At 55.3% G+C, this 12196-nt stretch overlaps 1 protein-coding gene across 10 annotated transcripts in view; it reads right to left on the bottom strand.

Annotated features, from left to right (window-relative positions):
• Positions 1 to 12196, bottom strand: part of FAN1 (FANCD2 and FANCI associated nuclease 1) — a 28672-nt gene that overhangs the window by 2116 nt on the left and 14360 nt on the right. For 4 of the 10 annotated variants that reach the window (XM_027089270.1, XM_027089274.1, XM_027089269.1 and 1 more), the window contains 8 exons: positions 12041 to 12172; positions 11299 to 11407; positions 10089 to 10208; positions 6600 to 6764; positions 6006 to 6153; positions 2259 to 2362; positions 1529 to 1723; positions 794 to 922 (listed from right to left, as the gene is read on the bottom strand). In XM_027089270.1, the coding sequence (XP_026945071.1) occupies positions 794 to 922; positions 1529 to 1723; positions 2259 to 2362; positions 6006 to 6153; positions 6600 to 6764; positions 10089 to 10208; positions 11299 to 11407; positions 12041 to 12172 (1102 nt within the window). Of the gene's footprint in view, positions 1 to 568; positions 923 to 1528; positions 1724 to 2258; positions 2363 to 3358; positions 5576 to 6005; positions 6154 to 6599; positions 6765 to 10000; positions 10209 to 11298; positions 11408 to 12040; positions 12173 to 12196 lie in introns of those variants that run through there. The other 6 variants (XR_003429247.1, XM_027089272.1, XM_027089273.1 and 3 more) reach the window with 6 other exon arrangements.

Raw genomic sequence — 12196 nt, 5'->3', positions numbered from 1 at the left:
TTAAACTAACCAAAAGAAAGCTGGAGTGGCTATATATCAGTTCAACTTCAGAGCAAAGAACCCAGGAATAAAGGAAGGTCATTTCATAATGATAAAGAGTTCATTTCATCAAGACATGACAACCCTAGGTTTATACATCGAATAATATATGAAGCAAACATTGACATAACTGCAAGGGAGAAAGAACCAAATCCACAATTACAGTCAGAGACGTCATATGACACTGATTCATTAAAGAACAGATTAGTTTCTCAGAAAGGACTTGTACCAGAGGTTTTTTTCATCTCAAAACTCAATAATAAGGAAGCCACCAGCCTGTGATGGGCAGCAGGGTGAGGCAAGGGAGGCATCCAGCCTACAACACGTGAGGAAGTGCTCACTCCTGGAGCTTAGAAAACAGCTCCCAACCATCCTGGCCTCCTGGAGCTCACACCTGCAAAATCTCCACCCTTGAGCATGGACTTGCTGCTAACAGTGGACACAGCAAAAGCAATGGAACTTCACTGCCAAGATCAGCTGCTAAGAGACTGACTTCCGTCTTGCTCACACCCTGGCCCTTCTCACTCACCTGCTCGGATGAAATACGCTGCCATCGGGGGAGCTGCCTGCAGAGAGGCCCACATGCCAGCACCGAGGGCACCTCTGCCAACAGCCACCGAACAACCCCAGCCCTCAGTCCAGCAGCCTTCAAGGGATTCGGCCTTGTCAACCACCATGCTAGAAATGCCTAGATTGTGGCATTAAGTTGATCATTAAAGTCACCACCATGACTTTCCATTCTGGCTCAACTGACCTTAACGTGGTGACTTTGGGAGCTCCACACCACCAGGTCAGGGAGGCCCCCTCGGCAGTGTCGGAAGTCCATGGCCAGGCGCCGGCACACACCACTGAGGATGGGGCCCCCCAGGCAGGACACAAGATCCTGGACACGAAACACAGGGACAGTCAGCCCTCCCCTGGGACGGAGATCCTGAAGCCCCCCCAGTGACTGTGAGATGGGGCAGGGACTCCATGTGTCATTCAGCAGAGAGGCGTCCAGGAACACCAAGTGCCCTTCTGCTGCTTGTGCTGGGGCTCCAGAGCCAGGGGCTAAAATGCCCCCGGCAAGCTCTGGGGACCACTTCTCCTTGGGTCAGTTACCAAGCTTCTGCCCGGTCGGAAACATCCGGGGAGCAGCTAAGGAAGAGGGAATTTGGGGTAAGCACTCAGGAATGTGACAGTGATGACCCTCAGAGGCCAGCAGTCACAGGACAGGGATGGTGTCCGCCCTCCAGGGGCCACAGGCCAGGCCAAGGGAAGCTGCCAACCAAATGGGCAGAAGGCGTAAGGGAGGCTTGTTCATGCTTGTGATTGTTCCTTCAGTAAGAGGCCTGTGGGCTGGGGTACCACACGTACACACACACACGTACGTGTGTGCGTGCATATATACCCACACACATACACGTGCATGTAGGCATGCGTGTGTGTGTTTTGTTACAGTTGCCAAAAGGACACCTTGCATCAAGGAATCCTGCCTGCAGACCGTCACCTGGGCTTGCTGAAGAGAAGCAAAGCGATCCCAGCTGACAAGGGAGGCCACCCTGCCTTCCTGGGCCTGCCACGCGGCTGCCACCCAGGCCCGCAGGCTCTCCGCGGAGGCACCGTGAATCTGCCGCAGCCGGGTCTCGATGGCTGGTGCTCTGCTGGCGAAGAAGCTGTCCGTGCAGAGGTCCAGCGGGGCCGCCTGTGTGCAGGGAAAATAAGCTCACACTGTGCCTGGGGAGGCCGGAGTCATGAGAAGAGTCAAGATCAAATTTGGGAACTGGCCAATCTGATGAAGTTGACACATTCTTTTTCTCAAAAGACATGTAAAAATTACCTAAGTAATCTGATATAAAAGCAACTTATTACACTGGGTATTTTAGAGTAATAATTTGCAAAAGGAGCTTTTAGGTTAAACTGGTGGAACGCTTAGCCGGCACATGTGACAAAGCATATGAGAGCACCTGGGCCCACCTGGGTGAAGCTGAAGAAACTTACACTAAAAGTTTCAAACGGAATGATTCCAGTAAAGTAGGCTTAAAGTTTAAAACTTAACATACTTACATTTTAAATTGTATGAATCACATTTTAAAATTAAAAGCTATCCTTATGGTGGAATTAGCACCAGGATCCAAAAGAGGGGCAGGTTTCTGATGGCTGCAGAGGCGGGGCACCCAGGCGGGAGTGACTCACGCGCGTGCAGAAGTGTCTGCTGCCTGAAAACGTGCCATGATTACCTGGTAGGCGTTTCTGAAGGCGTCTGGTATCCCGTCCATGAAGATGACATCCCATAGGAGGAGACCGTACAGCGTGCTGAAGGTGGACCCTTCCCCGTGAATCCCTGAGACAAAGTCACACACACACAAGAAAAATCCATTTCTTCTGTTTTTTAAAAACCACTACCATATCCCACTGCCTACTCAATTTGAAGAAAATAGCAAATATTTTACATTCAAATGCAAATGCTGTTTTTGTTCCATTCCTAGGTCATTTTTTTACATTATGTTGCTTATATGCAGAAGCCTTGTTTAAAGGCAAAAAATCTTAGTAATCATGAGAAAATTCAAATGCACATTTTGGAGCTAGAGTGGAAAAACCTAAGGAACACGTTTAAAAATAAAAGCAGATTCCCTCCTCAGGCTCTGGGGGTTCCATTCGGTGGGTTCGGAGGCAGGGGCATCCCCTGAGGGGCTCTGGGGCAGGGGGCCCCTCGGCCTCACTTGGAAAAGCCCTCTGGGAAGGAGTCTGGGCGCCCTGGGAGCCTGTGCCCTCTGACCCCATTCGCCTCCTCCACCCAGTACTCCTCTGCCTCGGCCTGGACACCGTGCCCAGGGTTTCTAAGACTTGGGGTTTTACAGAAAGCTTCCGCGTCAGAGACCACCTAGTCCAGACGCCCCCTTCACCCCACATCCAGACCACACGATGGGGCGGTGACCTCAGAGGCCAGGCCCAGCCCCAGGCCGTGTGAACGGCAGAGCAGGGTCCGCAGGGCCGGAGCCTCCCGGAGAGAGCCGAGCCCCACCTGGCCCCTCAGCACACCTGACGCCTGCGCCCCCTGAACAGGCTGTGGCATCTCTCCGGCCAGTGGGCCCCAGGCATCGCACATGAGGTCAGAGGCAGCACAGGTCCCATCAAGGCCCGCTGGAGGCAGCCCTGGCCCAGGCTGCGCTGTGCGCCCCCTCAGCTGGCCCCTGCCCCGCAGGCCGTCCTCCGCTATCCGCTCGGGCCGCCAGCTGAAGCCTCGCCCTGGAGCCCTGCACCCTGCCGGGCCCGAGGGAGGCAAGCCTGGCTTTCCACCCTGGACAGCAGCATCCCTGAACCCTGAGCCGTCGGCGAGCGTTGGTGCTGTTAAGTCCAATCATTTGAGGAGATCCTTCTGAGGAACTCTGAAAGAAACTTCCCTAGAGGGTCTGAGGTCGCCCTCACACCAAACCTCCTCCAGAGGAAAGACCCACAGCAGGGTTCTGCTCAGGTTCACTGCATCAATCTTAATAAAGGAAAAAAATATTTTATAAAAAAATTGATATTCCAGAATCGGAACTGTCCGTCTGTCTTTCAAGCTCATGGCTAAACTGAAAGCATTCGCTGCGTGCGGCTCACAGCCGGCAGCCGCCTGCCCAGGGCCTGCTCCTCCTCCCTTGACGCCGGGTTACAGGGCTCCCGCCACGCCGCGGGGACCGATCCTGCATTCTGTTCTTTTATTCCTAACCCTCCGGGTCTCCTGTATCTCTGTCCTGACTGGCGTGTGCACTTCGTCCTCAGTAGCATCACCTTCCCGGTAAGTGATACAGACATCACACAGGTTCATCTTAACCATCACCTTGGACACGCAGCAGAGAGAGGCCCGTGTGTTACGAGGTCCCCTCCTGCGGGGTCGTTTTGTGTCCTCACTCATCTGAATGATCACATCACACGCCAGTGAAATGATGTCCTGATTTTCACATACGTGAAGACACCTGAGTGTTCTTCAACCTAGTGACCCTTCAGCACAGACATGGGGGGGCCTGGCCTGGACATGTGGACCGAACCCGTGGGCCCCCTGGGAGTAACCACAGGAGCCAAGGTCTGGGGTCTGCTTCCAACATTAGGGGGGACGGCGGATGGAGGAGGGCTGGGTGAAGCAGGGGTCGCGGGGAGCTCAGCACACCTCTCTGCTTTCCCATAAAGGCATGTTCCGCAGCTTCCATGACATTAATAACAAGTTATTTTTTAAAAAAGGCTAAAGCCCCCCCACCCCAGTCCCTCCAAGGTAATCGCCCAGCCGCCGTCGTCGTCGCCCTGACGGGCAGCTGCAGCTTCCTCTGCGGTTCCCTCACGGTTTTTATGTTACTTTTCTATTCAGTACATTCACTAAGGACAGAGACTGACCAGTTCCTTTTACCAATTATAAGGCAAATTCTCACGGTCTTTTCTTTAGTCTGGCCTTAGACAAAGCACTGAATTTGCAGCTCCTTCTCCAAGGCCAAAATGGAAGAAAGCAAAGGGAAGAGGGCTCACGGGGACACACAGAAGCCGAGCCACCTCCAGTGGACGGGAGGGACGAGCAGACGATCTTAACACAGCTCTGTGCTGCTCTCAGGTGAGCAGGCCCGCGGGTGACGACCCTGAGGACCCGGCGCGGGCCCCACACGCGTGGGCAGGTGGGCGCGGCCCCTCCACTGTGTCTGGACACCGGTGCCTGGGCTGCTGACAGCACACAGGCCGTCACACACGAGTCACCACACGTCTTACTCAGGTGTTTCTCAAATGGCCAGGCCCAGCTCCCGAACGTGGACCCCTCGCCCTTGGCGTCTCCTGGCTGAGACCCGCATGCCGGGGACGTCCCCAGGATGGCCCCGGGGGCTGGGAGGGGGGCTGGGGGCTGCTCCCAGCTCTCAGAGGGGACAAAGGACACACAGGCTTGGGAGGAAGCGAGGGACAGGATCCAGGTCCGGGCCCGTCCTGGCTGGCCTGCCGCATCCCCTCCCCGGCCAGGGAGGCTTATCACCTCCCAGAGGTTCCAGTGCCTCTGCCAGCCGCGGGGTCTCTCCCTCTGGCGCCTTCATCCCCGAGCAGCAGAGACGCCGGGTGCCCTCTCCAGCCCTCCTCCCCTCCCCTCGATGGCCAGTGGGAGTCCTCAGCTCCCAGTTCCTGGAACCAGGCAGAATTAATTCCCACTTGGGCTCTACACAGTTCAGAAAACGGCTTCTGAGTGAAACCCACAAAGTCTGAACAAAGAGGATGCCAAGCAGCCCAGAAAGAAGAGAACCAGGGGCACCTGGTCCTGGTCCCTCTGCACATCTGGCCTGAGACACACAGAGCATCTCATCCGTGGCTCAAAGAGCAAAGTCCCGCTCACCCCTGAGGGGCCGCAGACCACCTGCCCTGCAGCCGTACACGCCCTTGCACACCCACACACACACACCCCCACCACACACACACAGCAGCCCGGTTCAGCGGGAACCAGCCGTGTTTCTCTCTTGCGAGGTCACGTCCATCATTTCACTCTGAGGCCTCAGCCCCCAGGAGACGCAGCAGAGCGGGCGCGGCTGGAGGGGCGGGTGATCACACACGTCTCTTGGGAAGGAAGATGGGAAAAGCTCCAATTCTTACTGACATTTGCTCTCCTCCCTCACCTGGGCTAGAGAGCTCATTTTACAAGGAATCTGACCCACAACTCTTCCAACCATGTCTCTGGTCCCAGGCGTGACGTCCTGTCAGGGCTCGGCCCTCCATCCTCTTCACGCCACCCACTCCCCCAGACTGCCGGGTACTCTTAGAAGCAGCCTGGCCCCGGCTGCCCTCCTCTGACCGGCTGCCTATCGGCAGCATCTCGTGGTCCTCTGCCCCGTCCTGTCCCCCTGCCTGACACAAGCTCTGAGGGTAACCCGGCCTCCCTTGCTCCTCGCGTCCCCCCAGAAGGCGCCGCCCTCACGGGTGGCAGGTGCGGACACTGGCTGTGGGGCGGGACACCACCCACTGTGGCCATACAGCCCCAGCGTTACCCTGGTCGAAGCCACAGCGTCTGTAATGGGCCAGCGCCAGCTCCTCCACAGAGCACAGGACGGTGGCAGGGGCGGTCCCCCCAGCCTCCAGCACGAAGACAGACTTGCCCGGCCCAGACTGCGGGCAGAGCCGGCCCGTGACGGTCACCTGCGGGGGGGGGGCAAGGGGAGGAACACCATTAGCTTTCCTCCTGCTCCAGCCCTGCACACCCGGCTCTGCTACCCCAAGGATACACTGTCCTCCGCCCCCGAAAGGCCACCCATCCTCAGCGAGGTGCCAGGCCATGTGACCCGCACCTTGGTGCCCATGAGGACGCAGGTCACAGCCTGGCCCTCTGCTCTCTGGGGCCCTGACCAGGCAGGGGGACCTGGAAAGGCTGTGAGCTGCTGACTCAGGAGTTTACAGAGTCACAGCCCCTGCCGGCCCAGCCTCCCAACGCCCAGGTGAGGACGGGGGCGAGGCCAGGTCGCTGCCCACAGCAAGCCAGAGGGTCTTTGGAGTCGACAAGAAACACGCGCTGAAAACCTCTCTAAGGCTGTGTTCAGGAATAAAAACAAGAATTCATCCCAAGTGCCCCAAGAATATTTACTTACATGTTTGACGTCACCCACAGTGACTTCTGGGAGCTGACGGAAGAGGTGCACGTACTTCTGGCAGCTGGGAGAGGCCCGCAGGCGCACGGCCCTCTGATACAGCGAGAGGCGGTGGCCTGTCCGCACGTCCGGATCCGCCAGCCCTGCTGTGATGCACTTGATGGCCTAGCAAAGAGCACGGTGCCTGTCAGCGTCCTGAAGTCCCCGTGCAGCATCCCCTCGTTTCATGTGACGGGAAACCCCACTGTTAATTAATCATTCATTTTGCTAATTAGTGGTGGGCAAAGCAGCCCTTCCAGAGACAAGGACATTCCCTTAGGTCCCATGCCGAGCACAGAAGCAGCACAGACCCCGATGCAAATGTCTGGGGCACAAGCAGCCGTGCTCCAGACACTATGTCCTGGTCACACGTGTGGACACAGCCTATCTCAGCTGCCACACCCTCAGGAGACGGAGGAGGCTGGGGAGAGGGACCTGGTCCGGGATGCGCTCGGGGCACCACCCAGGGGCTCGGTATGCAGAGCAGGCACCTCTAGGGCAGAAGCCCGGCCGTCTGACCACCTCCCAGTCCCAGGGAGCCTCATTTATAGGGAGAAGAATCTTAGGTTTGAAGGGGTTATGCATTTTCTAAGGTTATTCAGGGCTGGACAAATAAACAAAAATACTGAAAACTACATGGGATACTACTTCACACCCACTAGGATGACTGTACTCAGAAAAATGGACAATAAAAAGTGTCGGCGGGGATGTGGGAGAAATTGGAGCCCTCGTGCTTTGCTGGCAACAATGGAAAAACGATCCAAATACTGTGAAAAACGGTTCGGCAGTTCCTCACAAAGTGATACACGGAATTACCACGTGACCCAGCAACCTCACGTCCAGGTACACGCCCACCACGACTGAAAGCAGAGTTTCAAACAGATATTTGTACACAGTAGTGCTATTCACAACAGCCAAACAGTGGGAACAACCCAAGTGTCCATCTACAGATGGGATCAACACAACGTGGTCCGTTTACACAATGGAGTATTATTCAGCCTTGAAAGGCAAGGACACTGACACCTGCTACAACATGGATGAGCCTTGAGGACGTTATGCTACTGAAATAAGCCAGGCACAAAAGGACAAAGATTCCATGATTCCACTTCAGAACAGGCAGATTCCTAGAGACAGAAGCAGACTAGAGGTAACCAGGAACCGGGGCAGGAGGGAACAGGAGTAACTGTTTCACAGGAGCAGAGTTTCTGTTTGGAGGATGAAAAGTTTGGGGAACAGACAGTGATGATGTTTGAACAACACGGTTTTGAACTGCTCGGGTCCACATATGCACAGATTTCTTCCAGTAAAGACTGCAGCACTGCACGGTCCACAGTTGGTTGGATCTGCAGACACAGGACCTCAGAAATGGAGGGCCAACTACAAAGTTATCCGTGGATTTCTGACTGTGCGGGGGCAGGGGGGCTCGGCGCCCCAGTCCCCGAGTTGTTCAAGGATCAGCTGTATAATTAACGCCACTGAACTGTATACCTAGAGATGGTTAAACTGCAAGTTTTCTTTGTTATATATATTTACTACAATAAAAGAATAAAAAGTTTTTAAAAAGCCCTGAAAATCAGTGAAGATCAGGCCATCAGAGCCGGGTGGTGCAGAGGAATCAAGCAGAGAACGAGGCGGGGCTGCCGCCAGCTCTGTAGCCCCGTGGGAGCCGCGCTGGCTGCAGGGAGGGGCGGCCTCGGGCTCAGCCTGGCCTGGCCGGCTGGCTGCTGGGCACCTGCAGGCACGAGCCTCTGCTGGGCTGGCAGGTGCCCTCCCTGGAGACTGATGTAGAGAAGGGAAGGAACGGTGACAAAGTAACAGGGGTTATGAGCATGGCCGGGAAGATTCTTGGGAAAAGGCAAAAAGGAACCAGGGTTTTCCATCTGTCTCAAAGATAACCTCGGAGTATGAGTGAACGCTCCTATCAGCAGACCCGAGCAAGGGGAAAGTCTATCAACTCTTTGGAACCTTTATTTCAATGAAAGAGACAGGCAGCGCGCACACACCCTCTGTCCACGCTGGGTGAGGGGCCACCAGAGGCCTCTCCTGCCCTGTCAGCCCGAGTCAGCGCCAGGCAGGGGCACCACACCCGCCTCTGGGAGAGGAAACAGCTCTCCCGGCTGGAAGCACTTGAGGTAACAAGGCACCTTTTCAGGTTAAGGCAGTAAAAATAGTATGTCATCGTCCACCACCGTGGTCAAATTTTCCAGCTCTCCATCATCCTGATTCACTTGACCTGCCCCTGGAGAAACAAAAGCTCCCGGAGCCGTAGTGCCTCTGCTCAATGCAAACATGAGGTTGGCAGGGACAGGGGACCGCAGGCGGCCACACAGAGGGCCACGGTCGCCACCTCGGGAGGCCCCGCCCTGCTGGCTGCAGCAGCTGACAGCCAACGCTGTCCTCGGACTCACAAGGTCCCCGCCACAGAGAAGGCAGAGCCTGGAAGGGAAGGCGCCCGCCCTGCTGAGTCAGACACCACGTCGCACGGTGGGAGGAACGCCTTCCATCCATCTTTCTCCCAGGAGGCCCCGGGCAACGAGTGAATACAACCACCATTTCCAAAACCACCATTTCCAAAACTGTGTGGAGGCGGACACATCTAGCCCTCCAGCTCCCTCCACCCCTAGAACTTCATCCCTGAATCCCGACACGATCCTGCGGCCGACACACCCACCAACCCCACTGTCACCCCCATATTCGCGCCCCTGCTACTTCTTCTGGGGTTGGAAGAACACAGACAAAGAAGGATGTTTAAGAAATCAACGTTCTAAATCAACCATAGTCCAATATAAAATAAAAATTAAAAAAAAAAGAAACCAGGGGCTTCCCTGGTGGCACAGTGGTTAAGAATCCGCCTGCTGGTAGGTTCTCCCTGGTCTATCAGGAAATCGGCCGGCTGTACTTGCAGTGCCCCTCGCTAACTCTGCTCTTTGTTCTCAATAAACTCACTCTCATCTAAAAAAAAAACAAAAGAATCCGCCTGCCAATGCAGGGGACACAGGTTCGAGCCCTGGTCTGGGAAGATCCCTCATGCCGTGGAGCAACTAAGCCCATGTGCCACAACTACACTGCACTCTAGAGCTCACGAGCCACAGCTACTGAGCCCACACGCCACAGCTACTGAGTCCACGTGCCTAGAGCCTGTGCTCTGCAACAAGAGAAGCCACTGCAACGAGAAGCCCACGCACCACAAGGAAGAGCGGCCCCCGCTCACCATAACTAGAGAAAGCCCACGCATAGCAACGAAGACCCAACACAGCCAAAAATTTAAAAATTAATTAATTAAAAAAAAAAGAAACCGATGTTCTAAATCAACCGTAGCCCAGTATAAAAGTTAAGAAAAAGGAAATCAACGTTCTAATTACATTTAGATTTTTAAGGTATTAACAGTTTGCTATATTTTTAAATGTATGCCAAACTGAACAAAGGCTGGGCGGCTCCGCAGCTGAGTACCGGCTCCAGGCGCTTCAGGTGCTGGTGCAAGTTGAGAGCCAGCCGGTCCCACCACCGACCTCTGCTGTCAGGACAGTACACTTTCTGGGACAAAAGGTTTTCAAGCTCCTTGACGGCTTCCTGTGGCAACAACAAGGGATGGGCATTAGACACCTACACACCAAGCGTCTGCCATTATACTGAGTAGTCAGGAAAATTGTCAAAGTATATCTATACAGCATTCCTCTCCATTCTAAAGTAAGGCTCAGGACGTGGACTGCCAAGTGGGGCCCCGGGACGTCCCTCGGGAGTGGCCTGAGCTCCGGAGGCGCCCCATGCTTCTCAGCAGGCCCCCCACCAGCTTGTGCAGCTCGGCACTCTCTGCAAACCAGGTCGGCAGCACAGGCCAGACACGGTCAGACTCTGGGCAGGAGCAGTGGCTGGGCTGCAGGCCCATGTGCATCTGGGAACCCAGTCGGTCACAGGGCCGAGGCTGTGATGGGCAGGGGTCAGGACAGGAACAAGGGGGTCTTCACCCAAACACCCCACCTCAACAGGGGGACTTTCTGGTCTAGGTTTACTGGTCACGCTTCATGTTCATCTTTGGTGGTTCCCGGATCTCTTTGAAGGATCTAACGCATCTCCCGAGAAAAACGCACAAACCCCACAGACACACTCGCAGATTCCCCGAAGCCAACCCCACAGGGCCTCTGGGGCGGGTCCACAGACCCCTCGTGGGGGACCCACTGGCCCAGCCCTAGCACATTCTCTTTGTAAAACACCATGTTTCAATTACACAAGTGTCAACACAACAGAAGCTAACTCCAGCAATCTCACAACGTTTAATACGAGGAGGGATACGACTGAACTTCTCATTCGTGATTATAAATTATTTCCAGACCGTCCACTACTGCTGCCAGGGAAACACAAGCAGAGGTGAGGTTTCTGCCTCAGGGGTCTGGGGAGACCCTCCCTGTCACACAGGCTGCAGAGACCATCAGCGGCTCCCTGCGGAGCTCTGACCGTCACCTGGCCATCCTGGCGCACAGGCGTCAGCTCACAGCTGGCGGAACAGCAGGTCGCCCTCGGCCGTCTTCCTACCGACCAGGAGATGGCAGGTGCCCACGGGAAGCAGGCCCTCGTTGCATCGCCGTGTGCTGACCAAGTACTTGGGAGAAGTCAAGAGCCAGCCCCCTCGCTAGGAGCCGGGGGCGGGGGCTTGTGCACTCACCTGGTACATGTGAAGTCTCTGCAGTATTTCAACGGTTCGGGACAAAATCCTCGTATAAACCCAACCAACGGTAAAACACCGGAGAAAGAGTGGCAATTTCTCGTGGTATCTAGAACAAAGACGTACGCCAGCAGTTTAGCGCTTTGTTTATGTGTTGTAAGACAATCACAAGAAGTGACAGAGCAGACTGAATTCCTACCTTTTAAGAAGATATATTCGGAACACTGCCTGTCGTGGGCAGTTTTCTACACCACAAATCTACGCTCTCACAGCCACCCTTCCGAGGTCCCCCAGAAAGCGGTGTGAAATGAGGGCTGGAGGTCAGCAAACGCCCGCCCTCGGGCCAGACACAGGACTCCCACCTGATTTTATACAAACCCAGCGTATATATACAAACCAAACGTGATTTCCACGTTTCTAAATGGTTAAAATAAGTCAAAAGGAGAAAAATAGTCTGTGGCCTGTGAAAATTACATGAAACTCACATTTCGGTGTCTGCAAACACACCTGCATTGGGACAGCCCCGCCCACTCGCTGGGAGGGAGGTGGGGCACGCTCACAGCAGGACAGCAGAGGCCAGTGAGCATGTGGCTGGCAGAGCCTGACCACTGCCTAGCTGGCCCTCCACGGAAGAGGCTACCAACCTTTGTCCGACAGGAACCCAAGTTCCTTAGTTGTTCTAAGCAGTTAGAACAACTCGGCTAGACAGTAAACTTTGACAGGGACCCGAGAACCACTTCACCTCAGGGACGGGTGGCCTTTCAGTCCGTCCCAATCCTGCTTTGCACACCGAGCGAGCTCCCTGGCTTCCTCCCAGGCCCCGCTGGCCATCGCGGTGGAGATGTCGTTCAGCATGTGCGCGGCCGCTGCGTACCTGCAGGAGGCGGGGGGGGGCCAG

This window comes from Aethalodelphis obliquidens, unplaced genomic scaffold, assembly GCF_003676395.1.
Source record: "Aethalodelphis obliquidens isolate GAN/ISIS:26980383/991018 unplaced genomic scaffold, ASM367639v1 scaffold65, whole genome shotgun sequence".
Lineage (NCBI taxonomy): Eukaryota > Metazoa > Chordata > Mammalia > Artiodactyla > Delphinidae > Aethalodelphis > Aethalodelphis obliquidens.
Note: the sequence above shows the minus strand (reverse complement) of the source record. Positions and strands in the feature narration are given on the sequence as shown.